The sequence below is a fragment of the Rhamphochromis sp. 'chilingali' genome, assembly GCF_963969265.1.
Source record: "Rhamphochromis sp. 'chilingali' genome assembly, chromosome: 19".
Classification (NCBI taxonomy): Eukaryota; Metazoa; Chordata; class Actinopteri; order Cichliformes; family Cichlidae; genus Rhamphochromis; species Rhamphochromis sp. 'chilingali'.
In genome coordinates this window covers 26415237-26436683 of record NC_137946.1, presented here as the reverse complement: position 1 = coordinate 26436683, position 21447 = coordinate 26415237, and the positions used below count along the sequence as shown (strand labels likewise).

Here is a 21447-nt window from a genome sequence, read left to right as displayed (position 1 = left end):
TCTTACACTCGACCTAGTGTGCATCATCTCTTCTATTGTTTTCCAGGGATGTAGCCATGTCTTTTCCTGCTCAGTGACACCTCTAATTTGAAAGGAGACGTTAACAAGTGTTGATATAATTTGCGCACGCGGTGACCAACGTGTGTACAATTACCACAGGTTAGGCTATTTTTTGCAAGTCTGCACTATTAATACAACTGCTGATACTACTGTCTTTACTGCAGTTAAGTTAAAAAAGACATCTGGTAAATTATTCATAGCTGAACAGTTTGTTTATTGTGGCTTTGTTTTAGTTGTCTGTTTCTACATGTAATGGATTGTACAGAACTCTCTGTGCACAGCTCCACTGTTAAACTGTTAAGTATGTGTTGTGTGCGTCTGTCTGTGTGCATGCTAAATAGTGTCATGCCAACTCATGCAAGTGGCCATGTAAGGCCTTTTGACAAGATATTCTCATGACTGTGTTGCAGGAAACAGATGGACTTGGCATGACTTTGCCGATTTTTAAACACTTGCTCGTTTAATCCTGTTTTTGTATTTAGGTAGGAAAGAAAAAAATAGATAAACTGTTTCATGTGTTGCAACGGGCAGATTGATGGCTCAATCATGTTACAAAATGGCCAGTGGTTGTTACAGAAGAAAAATATTTGTTTCTTTATCTCCCATACAGGATGAAATGTTAAACTTTGGTATCAACATTGTGGCCTAGTTTTTTGTTTTTTTGTTTTTTTCGTACATTGCTATGAGCACAGACAGACTCTCTAACTCTTATGTTTAATTCTGTGATTGTCTTTGATGAAAGATTCTGTTTAGACTGTGATCCCCAAAGGGGGGGCCATCTGTTGCGATCTTAGCATATATGATCTACCTGTGAAAGTGGGTTGGGACAACAAGTAAGTGTCAAGTGTGGGAATGTAGTTTTTTTTTAAAAAAACAAAAACAAAAAGCTCCTCTGCTGCTGCAGGAAAAACAGAACTATCAGCCCAAACAAACAAGGCCTTTGTGTCTGACAAATTCTTTTGAATGAGAAGAGCTTCTGAATGGTGGCATTATGAGATCACATTGCTGAACTAGATGATGCGAGCGTGGCGATGTGCGTTGTGTGTGTGCTGCTGTACCCAAATACGTTAATCACACCCATAAATACCCAGATGGGCAGTGGGGTTACTTTCCTCCGCCTCAGCATCATAAGAGAACGATGGTTTTCATATTAGACTCAGATTTCATGCTCACATGGAATGAGTGTAATAGCAAATAAAACATTACACCATCACCACATTATTTAGGGAAATTGGAGAATGAGCACTTAGCATGTCAGGGGAAATTACAGGCAAGGGAACGCACCATCGCTTTCTTGGAAAGGCTGTGGGCTTATCCACGGTCTTCAACACATCTACTTGTGATGAAGACCGTGTCACTGCTACGGAAACCCATAACCACTAAGTTTACTGTAAGTGAAACACCCTTAAGTACCTACAGTCAACTAGGCACAACGGTAACCACAATTTTAAAGTGTAGAACACAACAGAGAAACAGTGAAGAAAAATTTGAATGAGAAGATTTGTGAAATTGTTTTTGCAAGCATTATGGGAACATTAAGCCGACTCAGGATGTTTATTTTTGTGTGTTTTTGCACGTGCTTGCTTGAAAAAAGGTTTTTGAGATACAGATAAACTCTTTGATATATATAAATATATATATTTTTTATTTTCCTTGACTTGACTTTCATGTTGGGCCCAACTTTCTGTTTTTTGTTTTTTTTGTTTTTTTTAATAAAAATATATTTTTACCCAGTGCTCTTGACCATCTAAAATACCAATCTAATAGAAGGTGGGCTCTAACTTAACCTCCTCAGCAAGGACAAAGACACCTTAAATACCCAGTAATGCACCAGCAAGGAAGAATACATTGAAATAAAGTGGCACGGTTTTCAGCCTGTAAATGTACATTCCTCTAATTAGAATATGCATTTACAGAAACAATAGCCAATTTAATGTGCCCAGCGTACCAAGAGGTTATTGGAAAACACCAAAGCACTACCTGAAGGGAAGTCTCCTTTATCTGTGGGATAAGATGGATCAGGCGTATAGTGTATGTGGAACCATTACTTTAGTATTTGCTGCTGGGCACTGTAGGATGCTTACTTGTTGGGCACGGAGCTCTGTTCTCTTGTTCTCTTTTACTGTATTTTATTATGAAATAACTGAGCCAAACTGCTCTGCAACAGCAGTTGTGCAATATTGACAAAGGAGAAGTGAAAAAGGAAGTGGCTTCAGCGGCATGTGGCACCTGATCACCACTCTATCCCCATCTCCCAACACACATGTACACACACACACACCAACTCATCATGCGTTGTGCAACTTTTATTATGTCAGCAAAGGCCTGAATCTGTGGAAAAGTAACATGGGAGTCCCCGCTAACAGCAGATTAGGCATTTGGAGATTCCTTTATTTTTTTCTTCCTCTTTTCATCTTTTAGATTTTCTGACAGATAACTTGTATTTACATCATGTTATTTTGTGAGTGCTCATTCATTTACATGTTCCCCGTTGAGCTTCTCTACGATGCCATCATTTTTGTTAGTTTTGTGAGAATTAAAATATGACTCATTTAAATGAAAGCTCAAGATCATTTCAGTGGTAAAAGAATTTTCCTTTAGACTCTACAGTGAGGATTTGAATGGGCCCCCCTGGTAAGGCAGTAGTTTATTATTTTAGGACACAAATCACAAGGGTAACAGTGTGTGTCTCCTCTATCCCAGCTCCCTTCTCCCTCTAACTAACAAGTTCACTCTCTTGTGATCAAAGGGGGCCTCAAGATTTATCACTTTAATTTGGCACCAAAAATGGCTAATGGAGGCTGTTACCAAGTGGAGGGGCCCCCCGTTAGCACTCAGCTGGCTAACTAGAGTGACGGTCATCTGGCTGGGTGGCTGCCTGGCGGTGTGTACCCTGGATTCTTGTGCTTCCACTTTTCCACCCCCTTTGCCCTACATTGACCTCGCACAAGTCCATTCTCCTTGAAGCAAGGCACCATGCAGGCATTTCCTGACAATTTATGTCCTTGTGCCACAAGCAGGGGCATGCCCTGCACTAAAATCCTATCCCTGGCCCATTTAGCACATGCCTCTTGGCCTCCCAGAAGAGTGGTTATAGTGCTGCACCACTGTCTCTCAGGCGAAATCGTTACTTACTGGTTACTATGCAAGTGTAAAGCTGAGTACCTTGCAGACATCAGTGAACACCAAATTTCACATTTCCTATGAAATAACAGGTTTTACAGTAGATCTACAGGAACATGCAGCAGCACAGTTACACATACTCGCATCTGGAAGCTGCAGCGCACAATCACACTTTGGTCTGATGGCATCTGAGAAGCCCATTGGCCGTTGAGGGGCACCTGGTAATGAATGTAGGGAGTTTGTAAACTGAAACTGTGCCGCTTACTTACTTATCTTACTTCTTAGATGAGGGGAATTAATTTAGCCTCGTTGCTACCTGGAAGAAAATCCACGTTTAAAACCTAAGACCTCAATTGAAATGACAATAACTAATGTAATGTATGCATGTGGTGGACAGGCTTCTATATCTAATGTAAAAATGTGAATGTGTATTTACTTTGAGCTCTGTTTAGACTCTCAACAGCATATGATAGAATTGGAGTCAGAAGTTGCCTTCATAAAATTGTCTCAGTTGCTCGCTGCAAGGGCAATCGATGAGCTCAAATCAATAGAGGAAAAAGTCCAAGGAAGGTTAACAGAGCAACCGCAGCCTGTAAAAATAATAATTACAGTTTCCATGATAATGAATCAGAAGTTAAAGAAGCAAAAGAGGCACTATCCGATTAATGCAAATCAGGGACATCAGTGGGGGTGTTTGGGGGGTGGGGAGTGTTCTGCCTACACCTCCACTACATGTCTTATTCCTCAAAGGTTAAGTGGATGCTTTTGCCGGCTAATTCGGCCATATGCTCATCTGTGCATTCGACACCAGCGCACCATACGCTCAAACAGCAAATTACGCCTCTTGAATATGCAGCCAATTAAAGAAGACATTGCTCCGCGGCTCACTCTCTTTAGTCACAAGTAGTTAAATGGAAATATATCTTGTGATGCTGCAGATGAATGCAGGATATGCTAGCGTTTATAGGTCGCATTACAGTGGCTTATGATCTTGTCACGCTCAGTGTACCATCTTTTGCATAACTTGTTGCATAAGCATGTTCTGGCAGGCACACTCTGTCGTGTACGGTCCGTGTTATTTCTCCTTTTTTTTAGGGTTCATTACAGTACAGGCCGTTCCCTAGTGCCACTGTGGTTGCAAAACCACATAAGCCATCTTTCCCTGACTTTTTTTTCTGTCATCTAAGAATTGGCTTCCTGTTTTCATTGTGTTCTCTTTCTCTCTCTCTCTCTCTCTCTCTCTGGAGGTGTCGTAACCCAGGAGGCTGTGCCAAGAACAAACCAAGGTCTAATCAGTAGAGATTGCTCTGTGCTTGCACTGGAAACAGGCACACACCCACACACACGTAGAGTCATTTTGTACACACAACATCCAGATGTTAAACTGCGTGTGTGTGCATGTGTGTGCTGGTGAAAAGTGTGTTGCATGTATGGTGCTCATTGCCAAGCAATAAAAATTCATTTGCTGGAGCCTGATCTGATTTGCCCTTCAACAAAACACTGGATGTGTACATGCCAGCTTCCTGTTTTTTTTTTCTTTCCTTTTTTTTTAAAGTTGTTGTAAAAGGTTGTACACATTCACAAAGTGTAGGTGAACATGATAATTTAGACTACGGCTCAAGGGCTACTTATTTGATCTACTTGAATTAACAGCACGGAGCAACAAAAGTGCAAGAGCACATGACAACAACTTTATGATTTTGAGTCAATAGCCTACTTCAAGTTAATGGCAGGTGTGTCTACTAAGCCAATGCGATTTGTATGTGTGTGCACAACCACTGTTGATACGTAAGTTAGCTTATACGATAATTGATGTATGACAGTTACAGTGACAGTTTCATCAATGTGTTAAACCTAAACATGGACTGTTAGCCATGTTTCTAATGTAATGTAATGGCAGGGATAGCTCAGTAGGTAGAGTGGTGGCCCCATGATTGGAATGTCGGGGATTGAATCCCCTGAACAGCTACCCTGGGGTACCCTTGAGCAAGGTACCGTCCCTCCACACTGCTCCCCGGGTGCTAGATTTGTGGCTGCCCACTGCTTCACTAAGTGAGGTTAAATGCAGAGAGAAATTTCCCCGTGGGGATCAATAAAGTATACATAAATATGCTTAAAAAAAAAAAAGACTGACCTCAAAAGAAAAACAACAATAGTAGCTGATTTTTCAAAAGGTTAAAATGATTGTCATCTCTGTCAGTGACCTCGCACATGGAATGTCCATCTTTTTCAGAAAGGCCCCTGGGTGGGATTTGTAACCAGGAAAATTTAGAGTAAGCTTGTTACAGATGGGAGAGTTTGCCTTTTGAACATATGGCTGTGAAAGGCTCTATTTCACAAGAACCATTATGTTTCTCTAACCCTACTCAAACCGTATGATCCAGACACCACCTCACCTCTCTCCTCCAAATATGGGTTCTGTCAGTGTTTTTGCTGCTTTGGTACAGGACGCTAGTGTTACAGTTTCAACAATCGCTGCCAATCGACTTAATTTGTTGCTTAGAAATGAGGATGTGTTGGTCACAGATGCTGGGCTCGCTTTCTTTTCTTCTTTTCTTTTAGCGTTTGAATTTTGGGGGGAAATTAGACTACATTAGTCAGAAAAGGATATGACACCTACTGTTGCATATTCATTAAATTTGGACCAGAAGCTGACCATTGTGAAAGTGGATAGATTGACTCATCAAGTTATAGCGCTAATTGTACTGCAGGCTTAATTATATTGTACAATCCACTCATTAATCAATCAGATGTGGAAAAAATATGAATCTAAATTCTGAAAAAAAAAAAAAGACAGGCTGAAATAATGACAGTCAGGTCTTTATAGAATAATGTGGAAAAAAACATTATCAGTCATTTTTCAGCATCTATAGCCAAATCATATAGATATCATTTGTAACCTGAAAATAAAACTAAGTAATTCTCTCACAGGATATGCATCAAGGTGAATGTAATTAAAATGAGTTTAAACCAATATTCATTCATTCAAGTCCTCTCCACTTCCTCAGTAAACTTAAAACCTGATTATTTGAGCCTCACCAATGCTTTCTCAGGCCAGTTATTAATGTTTTACTAGTTGAAATACCTTTTATTAGTATATTAGCAAATATATGGTCAAACATAATTTGGAAATCTTTTAATTAATTACTGGAATAAAGTGCTCCCTGGTGGACAAAACAAAGCTTTTACATTGCTGACATATCTTAATGTGTTTAAGTGTAAAGCAACAAAAAAATATAAGAGTAAATAAACAAGTCAGAGTTTTGAGTGAAATGTATTTCTTTAATTTGTCTCATCTGAGCTTTAACCCTGTTTTCCCCTCACCAGTTCATATACATATTTTTTCATTGTGTGTAATAAGCATCCACTTTCTGTCTCTTGTCCAGCTGGCGAGAAGGCCATAGTTTGTGACCAGTGTGGCGCCCAGTTCCAGACAGAAGAATCCCTGGAGGCTCACCGGCAGATCCACACCGGTATGAACGCACACACGCAGACATGTCATCATGACTGTGCACATAAACAGAAAGATTATGAGCTTCTCTGCTTGATTTTTGTCCTGAAAGCTCCAGCTGATTGTGTTCTCCATGGTAATTCATGGAGGGAGTGAAATTCTTTTTAAATGGCGATGGAAGAAGGAAGTCAAGTAATCAGATCAAATTTAAAAAAATGAGAAAAACTGAGATCACGTTGAATTTTCTGATCCTCGTGATTCACACTCCCAGTCTATTTATTGTGTATTTTCACAAATCTGCATGCATGTCATGGCGAGGTGTGTTTAGATGCTCATTCAACCTTCACAGGTAAAAACAGTCTTTTTCTAGATGATTACTTTTTAGCACAGTCTCAGAAATAATCCCCATCTATACTAAGATGCATGTAAGGGAACATCACATTTACACATTTGTCATGTGTGTGTAAACATGAAGCAGAGGGTTGTTGGAAGATACTGCCTAGGTAGAACAGCAGTGGTTAAAAGAAAAAAGGCCATAATAAGGTGGAATTGTTTCTGAGAAACTATTTCAACTGTTTCAAACCAAAAAGCATTCATGTGGACAAACTCTCTTCCAGCCATCTCTGGCTAACTGGAGCCATGGATTGAGAGATAGGATAGTTCACATCAGCTTGGATTAGTCCTACTTGCCCTAAATCAAGACAGACCCAACAGTAATCAACAAACCGCGAAAACTTGGCAGGCCAAAGTTGTTTATCAGTGCTCAGCTATGAAGATGGCAAGATGGGGATGATGTAGGTGCCAAGATGTAAATGGGAAGAAGTAAATCCCCCTTCAGCAGATGTGTGATGGCCCAAGATGGTTTTACTGCTAGTGATGAACTCTTTAATCTGGAAGCTGGATTGTCTCGAATTACCTCCACTTTGTTTTGGACATGATGCGTCTTGAGCATCATGCAGCGTGCATCGTGCTCGGATGAATGTGAGGTCTTTGTTTGTTTATTTATACCTTTTTTTTAAATTTCATGGTTTTTTTTGTCCAGATATTCAAAACATTTTAGAAAACCACTCCAGGTCCATAATAATTAGACCCCATCCTCGAGTGCCTCACAGCTGCTAATTTGAGGGTTGTTGGAAAATATTGGCGCATAATATTACTCACAACGGATATGGAGGACTAATTTGCAGCTAAAAACAAAACAAAAAAAGCAAGGTGGTGCAAAGAGGTTAGCTTTGACTCATGTCTGTCAGTATATGCTTCATAACTTAGAAAGCAGTACTTAAATTGTTTCTGATTATTTTACACTCAGCCTTTATTAGATTTAAACCCTGTGAATAAGTGTGCACTTTGTGTTAAATATGGTGTAGCTGTGTGTTGTGGCATGTTGTCCACATAAATGTCAACAGCAGGTTTTATGCCAAAGCAGGAATTTGTCTGTGATAATTGAGTTGTAAGAGGACATTATATGCTAAGGGCATTGTTACAGGAAAACTCATGAAGTACAAAAATGAAAAAATGTCCATTGGCTGCAGTCTCTCTGAATGTGCTCAGTGGATTTTATGGCAATCTGCTCAGCAGATTTTGCTGTCTTTTCTACATGTAGACACTTTGGCCTAATGGGTGCATTGAATGAAAGGGGAAGGGATTACCAATAAACCAATCAACCTGACCACGTCAGCCTTTCTCAGATTTGTCAAACAAAAGGAAATGAGAGACAAGAGAGCTGCTAGCACACTGAGACCAGAAGCGGATCTCAAAAATAGCCACACTTTATCATTATCATCTTGTGTTTTGTCCTTCATCTGAAGCCGTGACCCCCAAGCTCCCAGTAGAAGCTCCCTTCGAGTGGCTCTACTTTTTCTTTGCTCTGCCACACACACACATGCAGGGACCTCCTCAACATTTGACAGGGGAAGGTGGGGCAGTGTAGTCAGGAATTGGTGGCGGTGGGGAGAACTACTCCTAAGGGGCATGCCCTCAGCCAATCAGCCCATTGGAAGTAAAGAAGGGTTAAACAAGGCTAATGATTCAACAGCCATAACAGCGGAAAGGAGCACTCTAAATATAGGCATTCCAGTCTGGAACGAATGGAAGGGGTTGCGGGGGGGCAGCCGCAGCTCGAGCCAGACGTGTCTTCCAGCCAGACAACTGGAGCAGCAGCACCAGTAATAGTATAGTAATCATCCATGTGCTGGACCTCTGCGTGGAATAAGAGTGTGGAAAATCGGCTCTGGTGAAATGATGAGCCGGTTTAACTGCACCCTCTGATTTTCAGTTTCACTTTCTCTTTCCTTATACTCTGGTAGCCAGTATACACTTACATTATGGAACACACTGCACCGAATTTGAACACCTGACCTTTGACATCCCTGTTCTAAAAGCAACCCCCCCCCCCCTTCTTTTTTAGCATGAATTTCTATGAGTCTTGTCAATGCAAATGACATATATCTGCATTTGACATCAGACTCAGTCAAGAATAAATTAGTTAACTCAGAAATGAAAAAAATAATAATAATAATTTGGTCTAAATGGGATTTGGGCACAAAAAGGTTAATTGTAGTTCCCTGTTGTAATTTCTACTACGTATGTACATTGTTTCCTTATGTTTCTAGTGCGATTGCTGATTTCATATGCATATAATGACATTCAAAGGTTAATTAGTCATGTCCAGGTTGACAGCGTGTAGCAAGTTGGTCCACAGTGACAGAATGAGAGACGTAAAAAAGTGTTTTCTCTGACTTGTATTACAAGAGTTCTTCTTGTATTCAGGAGAGCTCTATATATATCCAGTTTTAAAAGTTCCTAGAATAGGCAAGAATACATGAGATGCTACAGTATAGAGCTGGAGCCCCAAAATGTAACATTCATAAGGTACTCATCAGACAAGCAGCAGCTACAACCTGATAGAAGTCAGTAACATCTTTAAGCTTTTCTTTTAACTGTTTGGAAATGATCAATCAGGATACATACCAGAATGCTATACTTTTATGGCTTGTCTGTAAGATATGCTAAAGGATTTTTTTTTCTTCAGACAATTTAAAAATGTATTATTTTATTAATTTAGTTCTGTTAACGTCCTTCAGCCCTAGAATTTTGGTGCGTTAGGATTTATATTAAGTGAAAAAGGCTCTGACTCTCTTAATGTTGTGCTGCAATGGTTTGAGATGCTGATTGTTGTAATTCAATGCTAATTTTAAACGAGAAGAATAGAAAAGAAAAAGCAAATCAGTTTGAACTTGAAAGCCAATGTGGAGAAATTTATACAAAAATCAGTGTACAGTAGCCAAGACACAAAATATTAGAGAGTGCATGTGGTGGAAGCAGGGGGTTACTGAGGGCCATCAAAGCTAGTTTTGATCTCTGCCTGCCTCTTGGCAGTGCTTCAGCCCTTGGCTAATGTTCTCTGATGACAATATTTGGCCTCTGAAACTGTGGCTTTTTCTTGCTGCTTTGAATGGGAACCATTGTGGCATCTCTTCTGCTGGCCTGATCAGCTGCAGTCTGACTCAACCTCTGTCTCTTTCTCACTTTGTCTGTCCATGCCTTATTAAACAGCTGCCCATGCGCACACACCTCTATCCTTACTCAAGTCTTATGTGACCCTAAATTTGGCAAGTCATCATCCAAAACCATGTGACAGTTTGGAGGCTGCTAAAGCATTCCTGAAGTTGTCAACATTGGCAAGCTTTTTTGCATGTGTGTGTAAGTGGGTGTGGGGGCTGGATGCCAGGGGATGTAGCATCAAAACATCATGTGGTTGAACTTGTGCAAATCCACATGTACAGATACAAAACACAAACTATGGCCTGCTTGGCTGTGTTGTGAAATACACGCACATTCACACAAATCCAGGAATGTCAGTGTTCAGGAGATGAATCCACTTGTGAGTTGTATTACGTCCACTGATGGCTAATTTTTGTCCCCAAACTGGATGCTATTGCATCAAAGTCGGTCTCTTTCTAAACTGGGACTCGCTTCATGGCATTTGTAGGCAAAGAACATCATCTGTCGGGCTTTCATGGAACTCTTTCTTTAACAAAAAAACCCCTGCTGCCATTTATTTTGGTAATCCACTGACAGGTCTTATGCAGCATATGGAAACGCAAATCTTTCACGAGTCAAAATGTTGCGATGTTAACCAGCTTCCAAGCAAACGTAACATATAGACACGCTTTTTTATGTTGAAAACTTTTATCAGGTGGCTGTCAGGTGATTGAAAGGAAGCAGGTAGCAACATGATGTGGAGCAATCACAAACCCCTATTTTTAAGCTGTGTTTGGCAGGTAGGAATTATTTTTAAAAAACCCAGAAATCTCAATGACTCATTCATTTAATCAAAGTTTCTAAATAACACTTTTTGTATAAACTTTGTTATTCATATTGCTCCATGGGTGACTGACATATTAAGACAGTTCAGACATAAGCAGTAAATCTGTTTCAGACATCAGTAGTGACTGCTACAGCAGTAGCAGTTGCTGCACTGCTAATTTTAACCTTGAAAAATGTCAAGCAAAGATTTCATAATATCTAGCTGGCATTTTCATATTTCTTACAAAATGTTTATTCTTTTTTTTTTTAATGTGGTCGGGCTGTTGTGCAAGCAAATTTGAAACCATGTAGGTAGCCTCCAAAATGTTAAAAAGAAAACCATATAGAGATTTCACTTGGTGTTATGCCAGACTGTAGCCTACTCAGTCAGTATTGTTTCTTTCAGAGACTTCTTTTTCTTCACAATGCAAATTAACATTACAAGCAGGTGCATCCTCTTTTCCACTGGAAACATATACAGGCGTAGAGGGCAGCTTATTTTATTTCATGTAAAACAATTATGTCAATGTCAGCATGAGCTTCAAATTTTGCTGTTCCACTGGTAATGTGGTTTTTCGAATAGCCCAGGCTGTGCCAAAAACATTTGGCTACAATCAGCCAGTGTATCTGGCAGAAAAGCTGTAGCGGTCCATCAGTGCTGTATACAGTATCATTTCCTCTTTGTGATCAGCTGTAGGCTTTTTCCAAAGCTATTTTAATTTGGATTTTGTTCCACACCATAATATCACATGGTGAAACTGTTGTGCTCATTTAAACACGACCGCTTCCAACGTGTCATTTTCAGTTTGCATTTCCAGTAAAGCCGCTCCCTTTCGGTCTGTACAAGATTATTCTCAGCTCTGAGCTGCTGCTTTTCACTCGATCTGTTTCGATGTCTTTACTTTAGCTATCTTTATCTCACTTTTTTTTTTCATGGGATTGTTTGATCTCCCCCATAACTTGTATACGTATTCTATTGATAACCCCACCGCACTCCCGTTCCACATGATTAAAGTGTGGCTTGTTGCTGAAAAGCAAAAGGTCATAAGATGCGCACACAGAAAGTGTCTCGCAAACAAGAAAAAACAAGCAATAAATTCAAATTAAAGCCCTGCAGCTCATTCGGGCCATATATTCACAAATGCACACTTTGTAATTTGCACTGGAATCAGCACATTCAAGTGCCAAATTAGGGCTACATTCAGTATGAACAGTCGCCTGTTATTCAGAGTGAACTGCGAGTAGCACCAGAAACAACAGGGACTGGATCTCTCATGTGACTTGTGTAGAAATTAGTTTGGAGTCCACAGGCCTCAGAAGAATTTGTTGTCCGACTGTTGGTGTTCCTGTTTATACATGAATCATCTGTATGTGTCCCCACACACAAACACACATACAGACACGGCAGCACCAGAGAAAATCCACGCATAATAGGAGGGGGAGGCTCTTATTCTTTTCACTTTCCTTCTTTCTCTTTTTCTTTTTTATCTGTCCTTTTTTAACGTCTTGTAATACAGGGAAAATATGCAAACCATGGAGTGGCAATAGTGGGTTTAGCCAGTGGGAACACAGCGTGATTCCAGCAGGCCCCGGCCGCAGAGTAAACACTTTCTTTTCTCAAGCCAGAAATAGTTTGGCTGGATAGAGTGTGCTGGAAAGGGAGGGAGTGAGGATAGGAGGAGAGAGAGAGAGAGAGAAGTGGGGGGAGTATAACAAGGATATGATGGTCAGAAAGGAGCGCTTTTAAGCCACATTATTTCTTTTCGTTCTTATCTTTTTTTTCCTAGTAAATTGTTCACACTGGTCTCACTGGTGGCCTTGCAATCATTTACTCCAGATACAGAAAGACACACTCAAACACACAGACACACATACACAGTCCAGTCATGTCACTCAAGCAAATTAGGCCAATGGCAGCGCTACACAGGGGTCACGTCAAAAGTGCCGATTGTCTCAATCACATTAGTCCAGCACTGGCATCTGTTTAGCATTTAGTTAATTGTGATGTTATTAAGTTGTCAGTGAGCATTAGGGTGGCAATAAGCAAAGCAAATATTCTTCCAGCCGATGCAGGCAGTGCTACACATGTGCTGCTGTTACCGCTGACAAACAGGCGCATACAGCAAACAAGCAGGCAGCCTCCATGGACGCTGCAAGCGTGGATGGTTTTGCACTCAACCTTCTGATCTCTCTTAGCCATTGTTTGCTATTTAAATGAAATGATCACTAAGCAGACCCAATAAGAGTGTTTATGAGTCATTTCAGTTTAGTGCGGCTCTTCGTCAAAGGGCAGATGTGCATTAGCATTATGACTTCTGATCACAAAATGCTGGCATGTTGAGCTTCCTGTCTGTGTCATCTGGTGAGTCAAAATGCTGATTAGCACCATGCTAATGCTTGGGTTTTTTTTTTCAGCATCCCACTCATAATTGAGCAAGCTGTCCATGGTCTGCAGCAGATTATCCGTCTGTCTGTCTGTGCGCGGCTGGCGAGACAGCTCACGCGAGGCATTTTGGGTCACAGTGGCTATCAGGTGCCATATTCACCATGGCAGGCCAGCAGCATGACTCCCAGGGACACCATGTTGATTGTACTGCAACAAAATGCTGTGGTGTTTGATGGAGGGTCATATAGATGAGTGGAGGGTATTTTTTATTTATTTTAATTTATTTTAGTCTATGATATGTATAAAGATATTTTTCCATATTGCTAGTTTAGTAAAAAAACTAAACAAAAAAACCCCCCAACTCAGATATATTAGTTTATTGGCTTTTTCTTCAGATAATTATTCAGATAATTAACAGATAATTAAGTTTCTGTGTAGCTATATTCACTGAGGATGTCCTCATCTTTTGGATCTGTGTTCACTCTTTGTTCGCCCAGCTCTATTTACCATTAAAACGTCTCTAAGCTGATCATTTAAGACCCCACAGTTCACTTTACCAGTGCACCCGTAAACAAATACCTCTTTCTTGCTGCTTTCCTCGATCTCCCCCTCCTTGGCACTCAGTCTCTCCCACCTTCCAAAATGAGAAGAGTACAAGTGGTCAGAGACACTATCGGTTGCTAAATTAAATCAAGCAGCACTAGCCTAGACTACAGTCACTTCTGCTACTAACCTCCTCCCTCTCCCTCAGCAAACAAATTTTTCCTCAGATAAGATCTAAATGAGTTTTTCCAGGCGGAGGAAGATCCTCTCTTTGGCTGATGGATACTGAGCAGGGCTGCAGTGTGACCAGCACCCGGTAGTAATCATCCGCCACGATCATAGGGCGCTGTGCATAACACTTATGTGAATAGAGGATGTGTGGCTTGTGTGTAAATGAGATAAAATGTGTGAATGAGAGTTGGCACTGCTACATTTCCCTGCACCCAGCTTCATTCATTGAGAAATACCCAACTGGGCCCCTGTACTGCAGAGCTTCAGTGCCGAGGCTTAATGTCATGGTGGGCACAGTCGCATTGAGGCATCGCCACAGGAAACCATGGGACAACAGCATGTCAGACAGGGAGGTAGTATTCTTATAAGGGGAATATAGGTGGGTGGGATCCAGTAGCAAATTGGGATGTCCATAGTGGTGCAACAGTCTAGCTGCGAGAGAATCCCCACATGGATGGATCATTGTAAACCACGGACAGCAGCCACACATCCAGAGAGACCAATAAAATGATGTGGTATGGGCAGAGGGAGGGTGGGCAGTGGGGGCGGATTATAGACTCCCAGAGGGCTCTGCGATTCACGGCCCATAAAATGGAAGTCAGCAGGACACGCTGCAAATCTGGCCAGCCAATATCCACCATCCCCTTCTTCGCTCGTTCGACCCCGAGGATGCGTCTTAGCTGTACGTCACAATGCAACCCCAGTGAGCATGTCCCGTTGTCGGACAATCTTAACTCCCTTGGACGCCGCCATTCTCCCTGTTACATTTGCATGTCAGCCGCTGCGGCTTTGTTCAAGATCTGCTTGGTTAAGGGGAAAAAAAGGATAGATAAGGAAAGAGACAGAACAGTGGAAATCAACGAAGGCCTTTGCCATCCGGAGAATTAAAAGGCCGCTTTTGTTAGGAGGTTCCCTACTTTCAGATATCCCATCGCATTTTAACCTTGGCAAGGCGAGGACTTTGAATATAAAAGGATTCGCCCAAGAGAGTGAAAGAGAGAAAGAGATGTGGAACAGTGGCCCAACGTCAACAATAGCCAGGCCTCTTTTGTCCACAGAGTTATTTGAAGTAAATCTCCCTTTGTAATTAGATTGGAACTGTTTGTGGACATCTTAGGAGAGCGCGTCAGTGTTAAAACAGCAACGCGCGAGGGCCATTTTAATTTACAGTGCAAATACCTTTCGATTAGCGTGGAGAGAGGTGGGGGGGGGGGGGAGCAGGGACTGAGAAGGAGGGACAATAGAAGAGTCTTTCAAGCCTTTTCTTTTTGTTGTTGTTGTTTGAGAGCGGGAAGAGGTTTGAGCAGCTCTCCTGTGTTCGTTAATTGTGAAGCAAGGAGATTAGTACGAGTGCTTCCAACCTTTCACCCCAAACAAAGGAGCCATCAGATCCAGTTGCCTAGTGACACGGGGTTTCACACCGGCAAATTTAGCCACTGCCTTCATCACTCCAGCTCCTTGTGGTACATCTTATGAGAAGGAATGAAATCTCCAGACTTTGCCTGTGCACCCCATGCAAACCATTTCTGTCCCTGTCCATCTGACAGCACCCTTAATGGCAAGAAGCAGCCACTCTAATGAAAATGGCCGTTCATCCTCACTCCAAGTCTGTCTCTCAGACTCATATAAAAGTTAATGTACCCGTGACAATGACATTCAGAAGACCGTTTAGCTTTGGACAAATGCTGCATTTCTTGGTGGCAAGAGCAGCCAGGCACACAGAAATGTCCTTTTACACTACGTGCAGCTCAATCAAAGGGCACTTAGCGGTGTCATATTGATTATGGGAGCTTAACCCCCGTCAATCTCTGATGGGTCATTTTGGCAGTCTTCCCATAGCTTCAGTGAATATGCCTGGCTCAAAAGGAAGAAAGGGGTTCCCTCGTCTTCAGTCGATGATTGTGACCTCTCACAAACAATATCCATAAATACGTGTTTGTCAGAAGCAGGTAGTATGTATGTGTAACCTATGGGCTTTGTGTCTTTCTCTGACTGTGGCTTGAGTCAGGAGAATATTTAGTTAAAAAAAAGAAGCTAACTTTGACCGTATTTCATTCCTTTAAATTATCTTATTTGTAGTCTCTGTATATTCCAGGGATATCTTTCAGGGAAACTAATGTACAAACACACAGTTTCCCAACGTATCCCATAAACTCTTGCTGTTACTCAGAGTAAACCCCAGGATTTCATTAGATTTCATCGACCTGTCGAAAGAAAGCACATTTGTTTTTTATTTCTATACATTTCACTAATTAAAATGTATTTAATTAGATTTTGCTTAAAAAAACTTGTAACGCTGAATTTTTGGTAATATTTCAAGTTAAATATTTGTATTAATAACTATTATGTTCCCAGAAAATATGTCATTTTACATTCTTTTCAGGAATTAGTCTTTTCTTCCAAAAACCTGGACTTGAACTCAACAGTCTTTCTAGTTTTGTTCCTTTTTATGTTTTTTTTTCAAAGGGAATATTTCATATATCATTCAGAGCTTAATTTACTACAACTTTTTCTTTTAAATGTAGTGAAAAAATATATTATTTTTATTTTTTAAATTCCTGTTGATGATTGAATTTTCTGACTTGCAAAGTGAAAAAAGAAATAGCCCCATCTGTAAAAAACTACAACCCACACATTACCTCACACTAATGTGCAGTGAAAATTAAACAATGAAACCAACCTTTTGCAATATTTCTGGTATTGGGCACAAATCACAACATAAGTAAATAATACCTCCTTTGCACCTCCGAAGACAATAATTTTCAAAATATATGAAACAAAAACTATTTCTTTGAGAGAATGTAATGAAGTGGTGAAGTGATACATGTAAGGTAAAAACTTCTAACCTATTCACCATTGCAAGAACAGCTTTGAGGACCTGTGGTGGAAGTCTTTGTTAATACTTTTTAAGTAGTACTTTTTGTTTTACTTTCACAGGCAGGTATTATTGTCATTATAAGTATATTAAATTACTAAAATCTTACTCTTTGAATTATTTAAATCAATTCAAACCATTCTTTACTGTGTGGTTTTATTAATATAAAAAACACGTCAAAATTACAAACTATGTTTTTGCTTTAAGAAAAAAATCTCACACACACTGTAGGCTAAAACAGTGCCCACATGATAATATATTTCACCAACATAAGCTGATATGGATATGTAAATAAGAGAATTAATCTGTATAAAAACAGACTTTAGTGTGGTGGCTGCAGGAAATGAAGGATAACTTCATCTCAGCTGTTCTGGGTGACGTTCAGGCCATATGTGAGTATGGGGCAACTACCATACTTTAAGACAGTTAGTAGTAAAACGGAGAGCAGTGACTGGGTTGGGATTGTCTTGATGGTGGCCAGCTAGGACAATACTCCAAAAAGGAACTCAAGTGGGACCCATTACACCCCACTGAGGGCAGACTCTTATCACTTAATAGCAGGTTTCCCTCTGAGAGCAGATTGTTTTGATAGATGGCACCAAGTCAGGCCTTTGCAACCAGCTGCAAAAGAGAGAAAAAAAGAAAAGAAAAACCTAACAGAGTACGCTAGATAAGCTCTTTGAGTGGGTGAAAAATTAAAAAGGGCATCGTATAAGAGTTAATTTGTACACCGATGCAGAGAAGAAGTGGAGTAAACTTTATTGTTTAACTTCTTGGATTCTTTGCTCATAGTAACAATGAGTCCTTGCAAAGTTGCCACGATAAAAGAGAACCAGCAGTTCACCTTGCACCTTACAACATTCTTGCTACACATTACACATCTCCTGCACCTGGAATGCTTTGATCTTAGTAGTTTGATGATGCAGTTGAGTCTTATACGGCCTATTTTAATTGATGTGTAAATAGATTTTTATAATTTCCGGGAGGCACTTTGCAATGCAGGTTTTGATACGCGCTATACAAACAGACTTTATTTATTCATATTATTGGATGTGCATCAGTTGCTATTCTGCCAGTATGTTCATCTTGTTTTCAGTAACAAAAGCTGTAATTTGACCTCCATAATCTCTGCTGCTTTTTATGACTTATAATCTTTACTGCCAGCAACAGAGTGGATGATGAGTTATTGTGAAGTGGGTTTCCCACCGTGTGAATGCATGAACCAAACAAGTTAACACTGTAGATCAGCTGTTAAACGTGTCATTTCCAACTAATTTACAAATATAACATGATACAAATAGCTGCTAAACAATCCCTGTCAAGAAAAATTCACATGACTTGGAAACATTCACACCCTTTTATACACACCCACTCACTTTATACTGACTAGCAAAGAGAGACAGCTAACATACAGCCAAGTATTGTATTATATAGTACACTTAAAAAAAAGGGTTTTAGCCTTCCTTATTTTTGTTTTTGGAATGGAATGATGATGTTTGCCTTGACATGCAATCAGCACAGAGTGAACAGTAAATCTCGATGTCATTACTTATCAGCAACACTATCATAATCTTGCAGGAGGCGACAGTGGGCAAAGAAGCTGTATTCCATTAATATACATGTTAAAATGAAATACAAAGGTATGCCTTATTTAAAAGTATTAAGAACAAATTAACCCTGTTACCAGTAACTGGTGTCTGTGATCACCATGTGGCCCTTTCCTTATTTTATTTGCTTCATTCCTGTTCTTTTGCTTCTAATATTTAAATGTTCTATTGAAATTTAATTTAAGATTTAATTGTGTATTTATTTATTGAAAAGAAAAGCTCAATTCAATATAATATTCCCTGACCTTGACTAACGTTTGTAGCAACAGTGTCATTTCACTGGAGAAACATTTGTTTTATAGTGTACTGATGACATGTGTAGTAAAAGTGCAATTAGTTTTGTTCAAATCTGTTTGTTTTTTTAAATTCAGTCTCATACTGAAACCTCTAAAAATTGCAGTAAACATTAAATAAATGCATTACCTGGTTTCCATTATGAATGGATTAATAATAATAATAATGAAAATCTGTATTTTCAAAACTCGAGCGAAACCTTTAAAGAATGCTCAGCACAGCATGAAAAAAGTTTAACAGTAATACACTTAAAATTGAATCCAGTATTTTATGTGAGGTAAACGAGATAAAGAGGCTATCACATAATATTATATTTACACTATAGGTCTATTTTGTAAAGCCTGTTGGACTTGAGTGCATTTACTGTAGTCTTGAGGGACACTTAAAGAACGCTTCTTTAGTCAAGGCCAGTGTTCCATTTCAAATTTCAAATCCAGTCACAGCAGAACTGAAGCAGGTCTTGCTTTGCACATAATCAACAAAGTTTGATGAAATTTCACTTTGTAGTTTTTGCTTTAATTACACACAAAAAAAGCCAATTGATAAATAAGACATAAGTCCACCTTGGCTTTTTTTTGTTTTGCTAAAGAAAATATTCAGCTAATCTTTGCGGTCATGTTCAAATACCAAAAAGTATCAGCATTTATCGAGAATAAAATGAGTGGAATTTAGAAGGAATAAGAAAATGTGTAGAGAAATGTTATTTTAAAACATCGGTGTAATTTCTCCATCATTTATTGTGTGTGTTTCTTTTTTGCAGCTATTTGTTGTTGGTTTAATTAATTTATTTTTTACTTATTTGAAATTCTCTTCATTTTTGAAATCCTTTTTCATTGGCAAAGCATATTCTGAGCGTTTGTCAATAGGAGACGTTTTCAGCGTAAACAGCAGTGGAAAATTCGAGAACTATCTGATCCCTGAAAGGATAAAATCTCGTGGAAGTCTGTTTCCAGATGCTTTGAGTGCTTTCATAATTTGAAAAAAATGAAAATCAGTAAAGACTAAATGAAGAGCTTTATTTGTAGGCCACTGCGGTGAAGAGGTTCAGTTTCTTTTGGCACTTGTTTACTGCAGACAAATAATTACTCATAACCACATTTCTCACAGTAAAATTAAATTTGGCAGGATAACGTTGAAAACTTGGATAAGCTGAAATAAGCCCTTTTGGGTTTTTTTTTTAAAGAAAATATCTTGACCAGCTAAACATTCATTTCTGAATCCCCCTCCCTTAACAAAAAAAAGGAAAAAAAATTCCACCTAGGAATGCTTAAGGGTTGGTCCGCTGGTCCGACTGCGGTGTCCTCTTACAGTCCAGCTGACCAACGGGCTCTAGGAGTTGATTGATTGGGTGGTGCTGGGGCCACCAAGGACCCTTTCTGCAGCTTTAGAGGTTAGAGGTCATCTCTTCTGCAAATCTGCTTCCTTTTGTACAGTCGCAATACCGGGAGAGCAGTGTCACATCACCCCCTCCTCTTTTCTCCCCCATCCCTCCTCCCTCTCATCTTCACCCTGGGAAAATGGGGGAAGCGTCAATTAAACCTTTTCTCTCTTTCGCTTCACTTCTCTCTATCTTCTGAAGTTGCTCTTTAAAAAAAAAAAGCAAATTCTTTAGGTTTAAATGCAAAGAGGCGCTCAGGGCCAAGCCACGGCGCTGTTAAAAATGGTTTGTTAAGGTTTCCTGAGAATAAAACTAATGATAATGGCGCATACAAGCTGTTGTTGGAACACTCTTTAATGGATTACTTAAGCAAGCAATTAGCAGTACACTAGCAGCTAGATATCAGCATCTGAATGGTCTAAAATATGTGTTAGTTGTAATGATGCTATGTGGCAATTACTCTTGTTAATAGATTGTTGTGAAATTGGTTGGACTGAGGCATTGATACAATGACAAAAAACCTCTGTTTTTTTTCCTGCTGTCTCTGGAGCTTTTGACAAGCTCTCAAACTAGACTCAAAGTTTAAGCTGTATTGTACAATCTTCACCCCCACACAATCAAGAGCCAAACCAGAATCTAAAAGCATAACTGACTGATTTGGAGTGCTTGATTGGGAGGGAAAGCGGAATAAAAGTTTGGGCTGTGCGGCAGTCTTTACACATCAGAGCAGAGAAGACCGCTGCAATATATAATCCTTTGATATGCAGTCAGTCCGAAGGTTTTGCTGAGGGATAACGCTGCAATTCGGAAAATGTGGCTGGTCCTTGGCCCTCAGGGGCCAAGCCTTTGTGGTCACAGGACCAGGATTACACTTTAACCTCCACCACCACAAGCAACCAGCTCCCCCACCCCTCTAGCTAAGGCCCGAGGTCAGGTGAAAGGCCAGGAATCTTAAACAGGGTAGGAGAGAAGGAAAAAGAGGGTGGGGCGGGGACTAGAAAGTCCGTCTTTCTACCGTCCCAATGTGCAGCTCTTTGACTCAGTCCTGCATTTCATTTGAATTCCACAATTCAATACCAAAGCTTGTGCTTAGAGTCCAATTAGTACATGCAGGATGTTTTTCTAGACATATTTACATCTTCATTCAAGCAAATGTTAGGAACCTTTTATTTGATCTCAAAGAACTCACTT

The 21447-nt window shown here is 40.0% G+C and overlaps 1 protein-coding gene across 2 annotated transcripts in view; it reads left to right on the top strand.

The window, feature by feature from the left end:
• The window catches only part of zbtb16a (zinc finger and BTB domain containing 16a), a 142487-nt gene that overhangs the window by 82518 nt on the left and 38522 nt on the right, over window positions 1-21447 (top strand). For both annotated transcript variants that reach the window (XM_080866383.1, XM_080866384.1), the window contains exon 4: window positions 6570-6656. In XM_080866383.1, the coding sequence (XP_080722509.1) occupies window positions 6570-6656 (87 nt within the window). The remainder of the gene's footprint in view (window positions 1-6569; window positions 6657-21447) is intronic.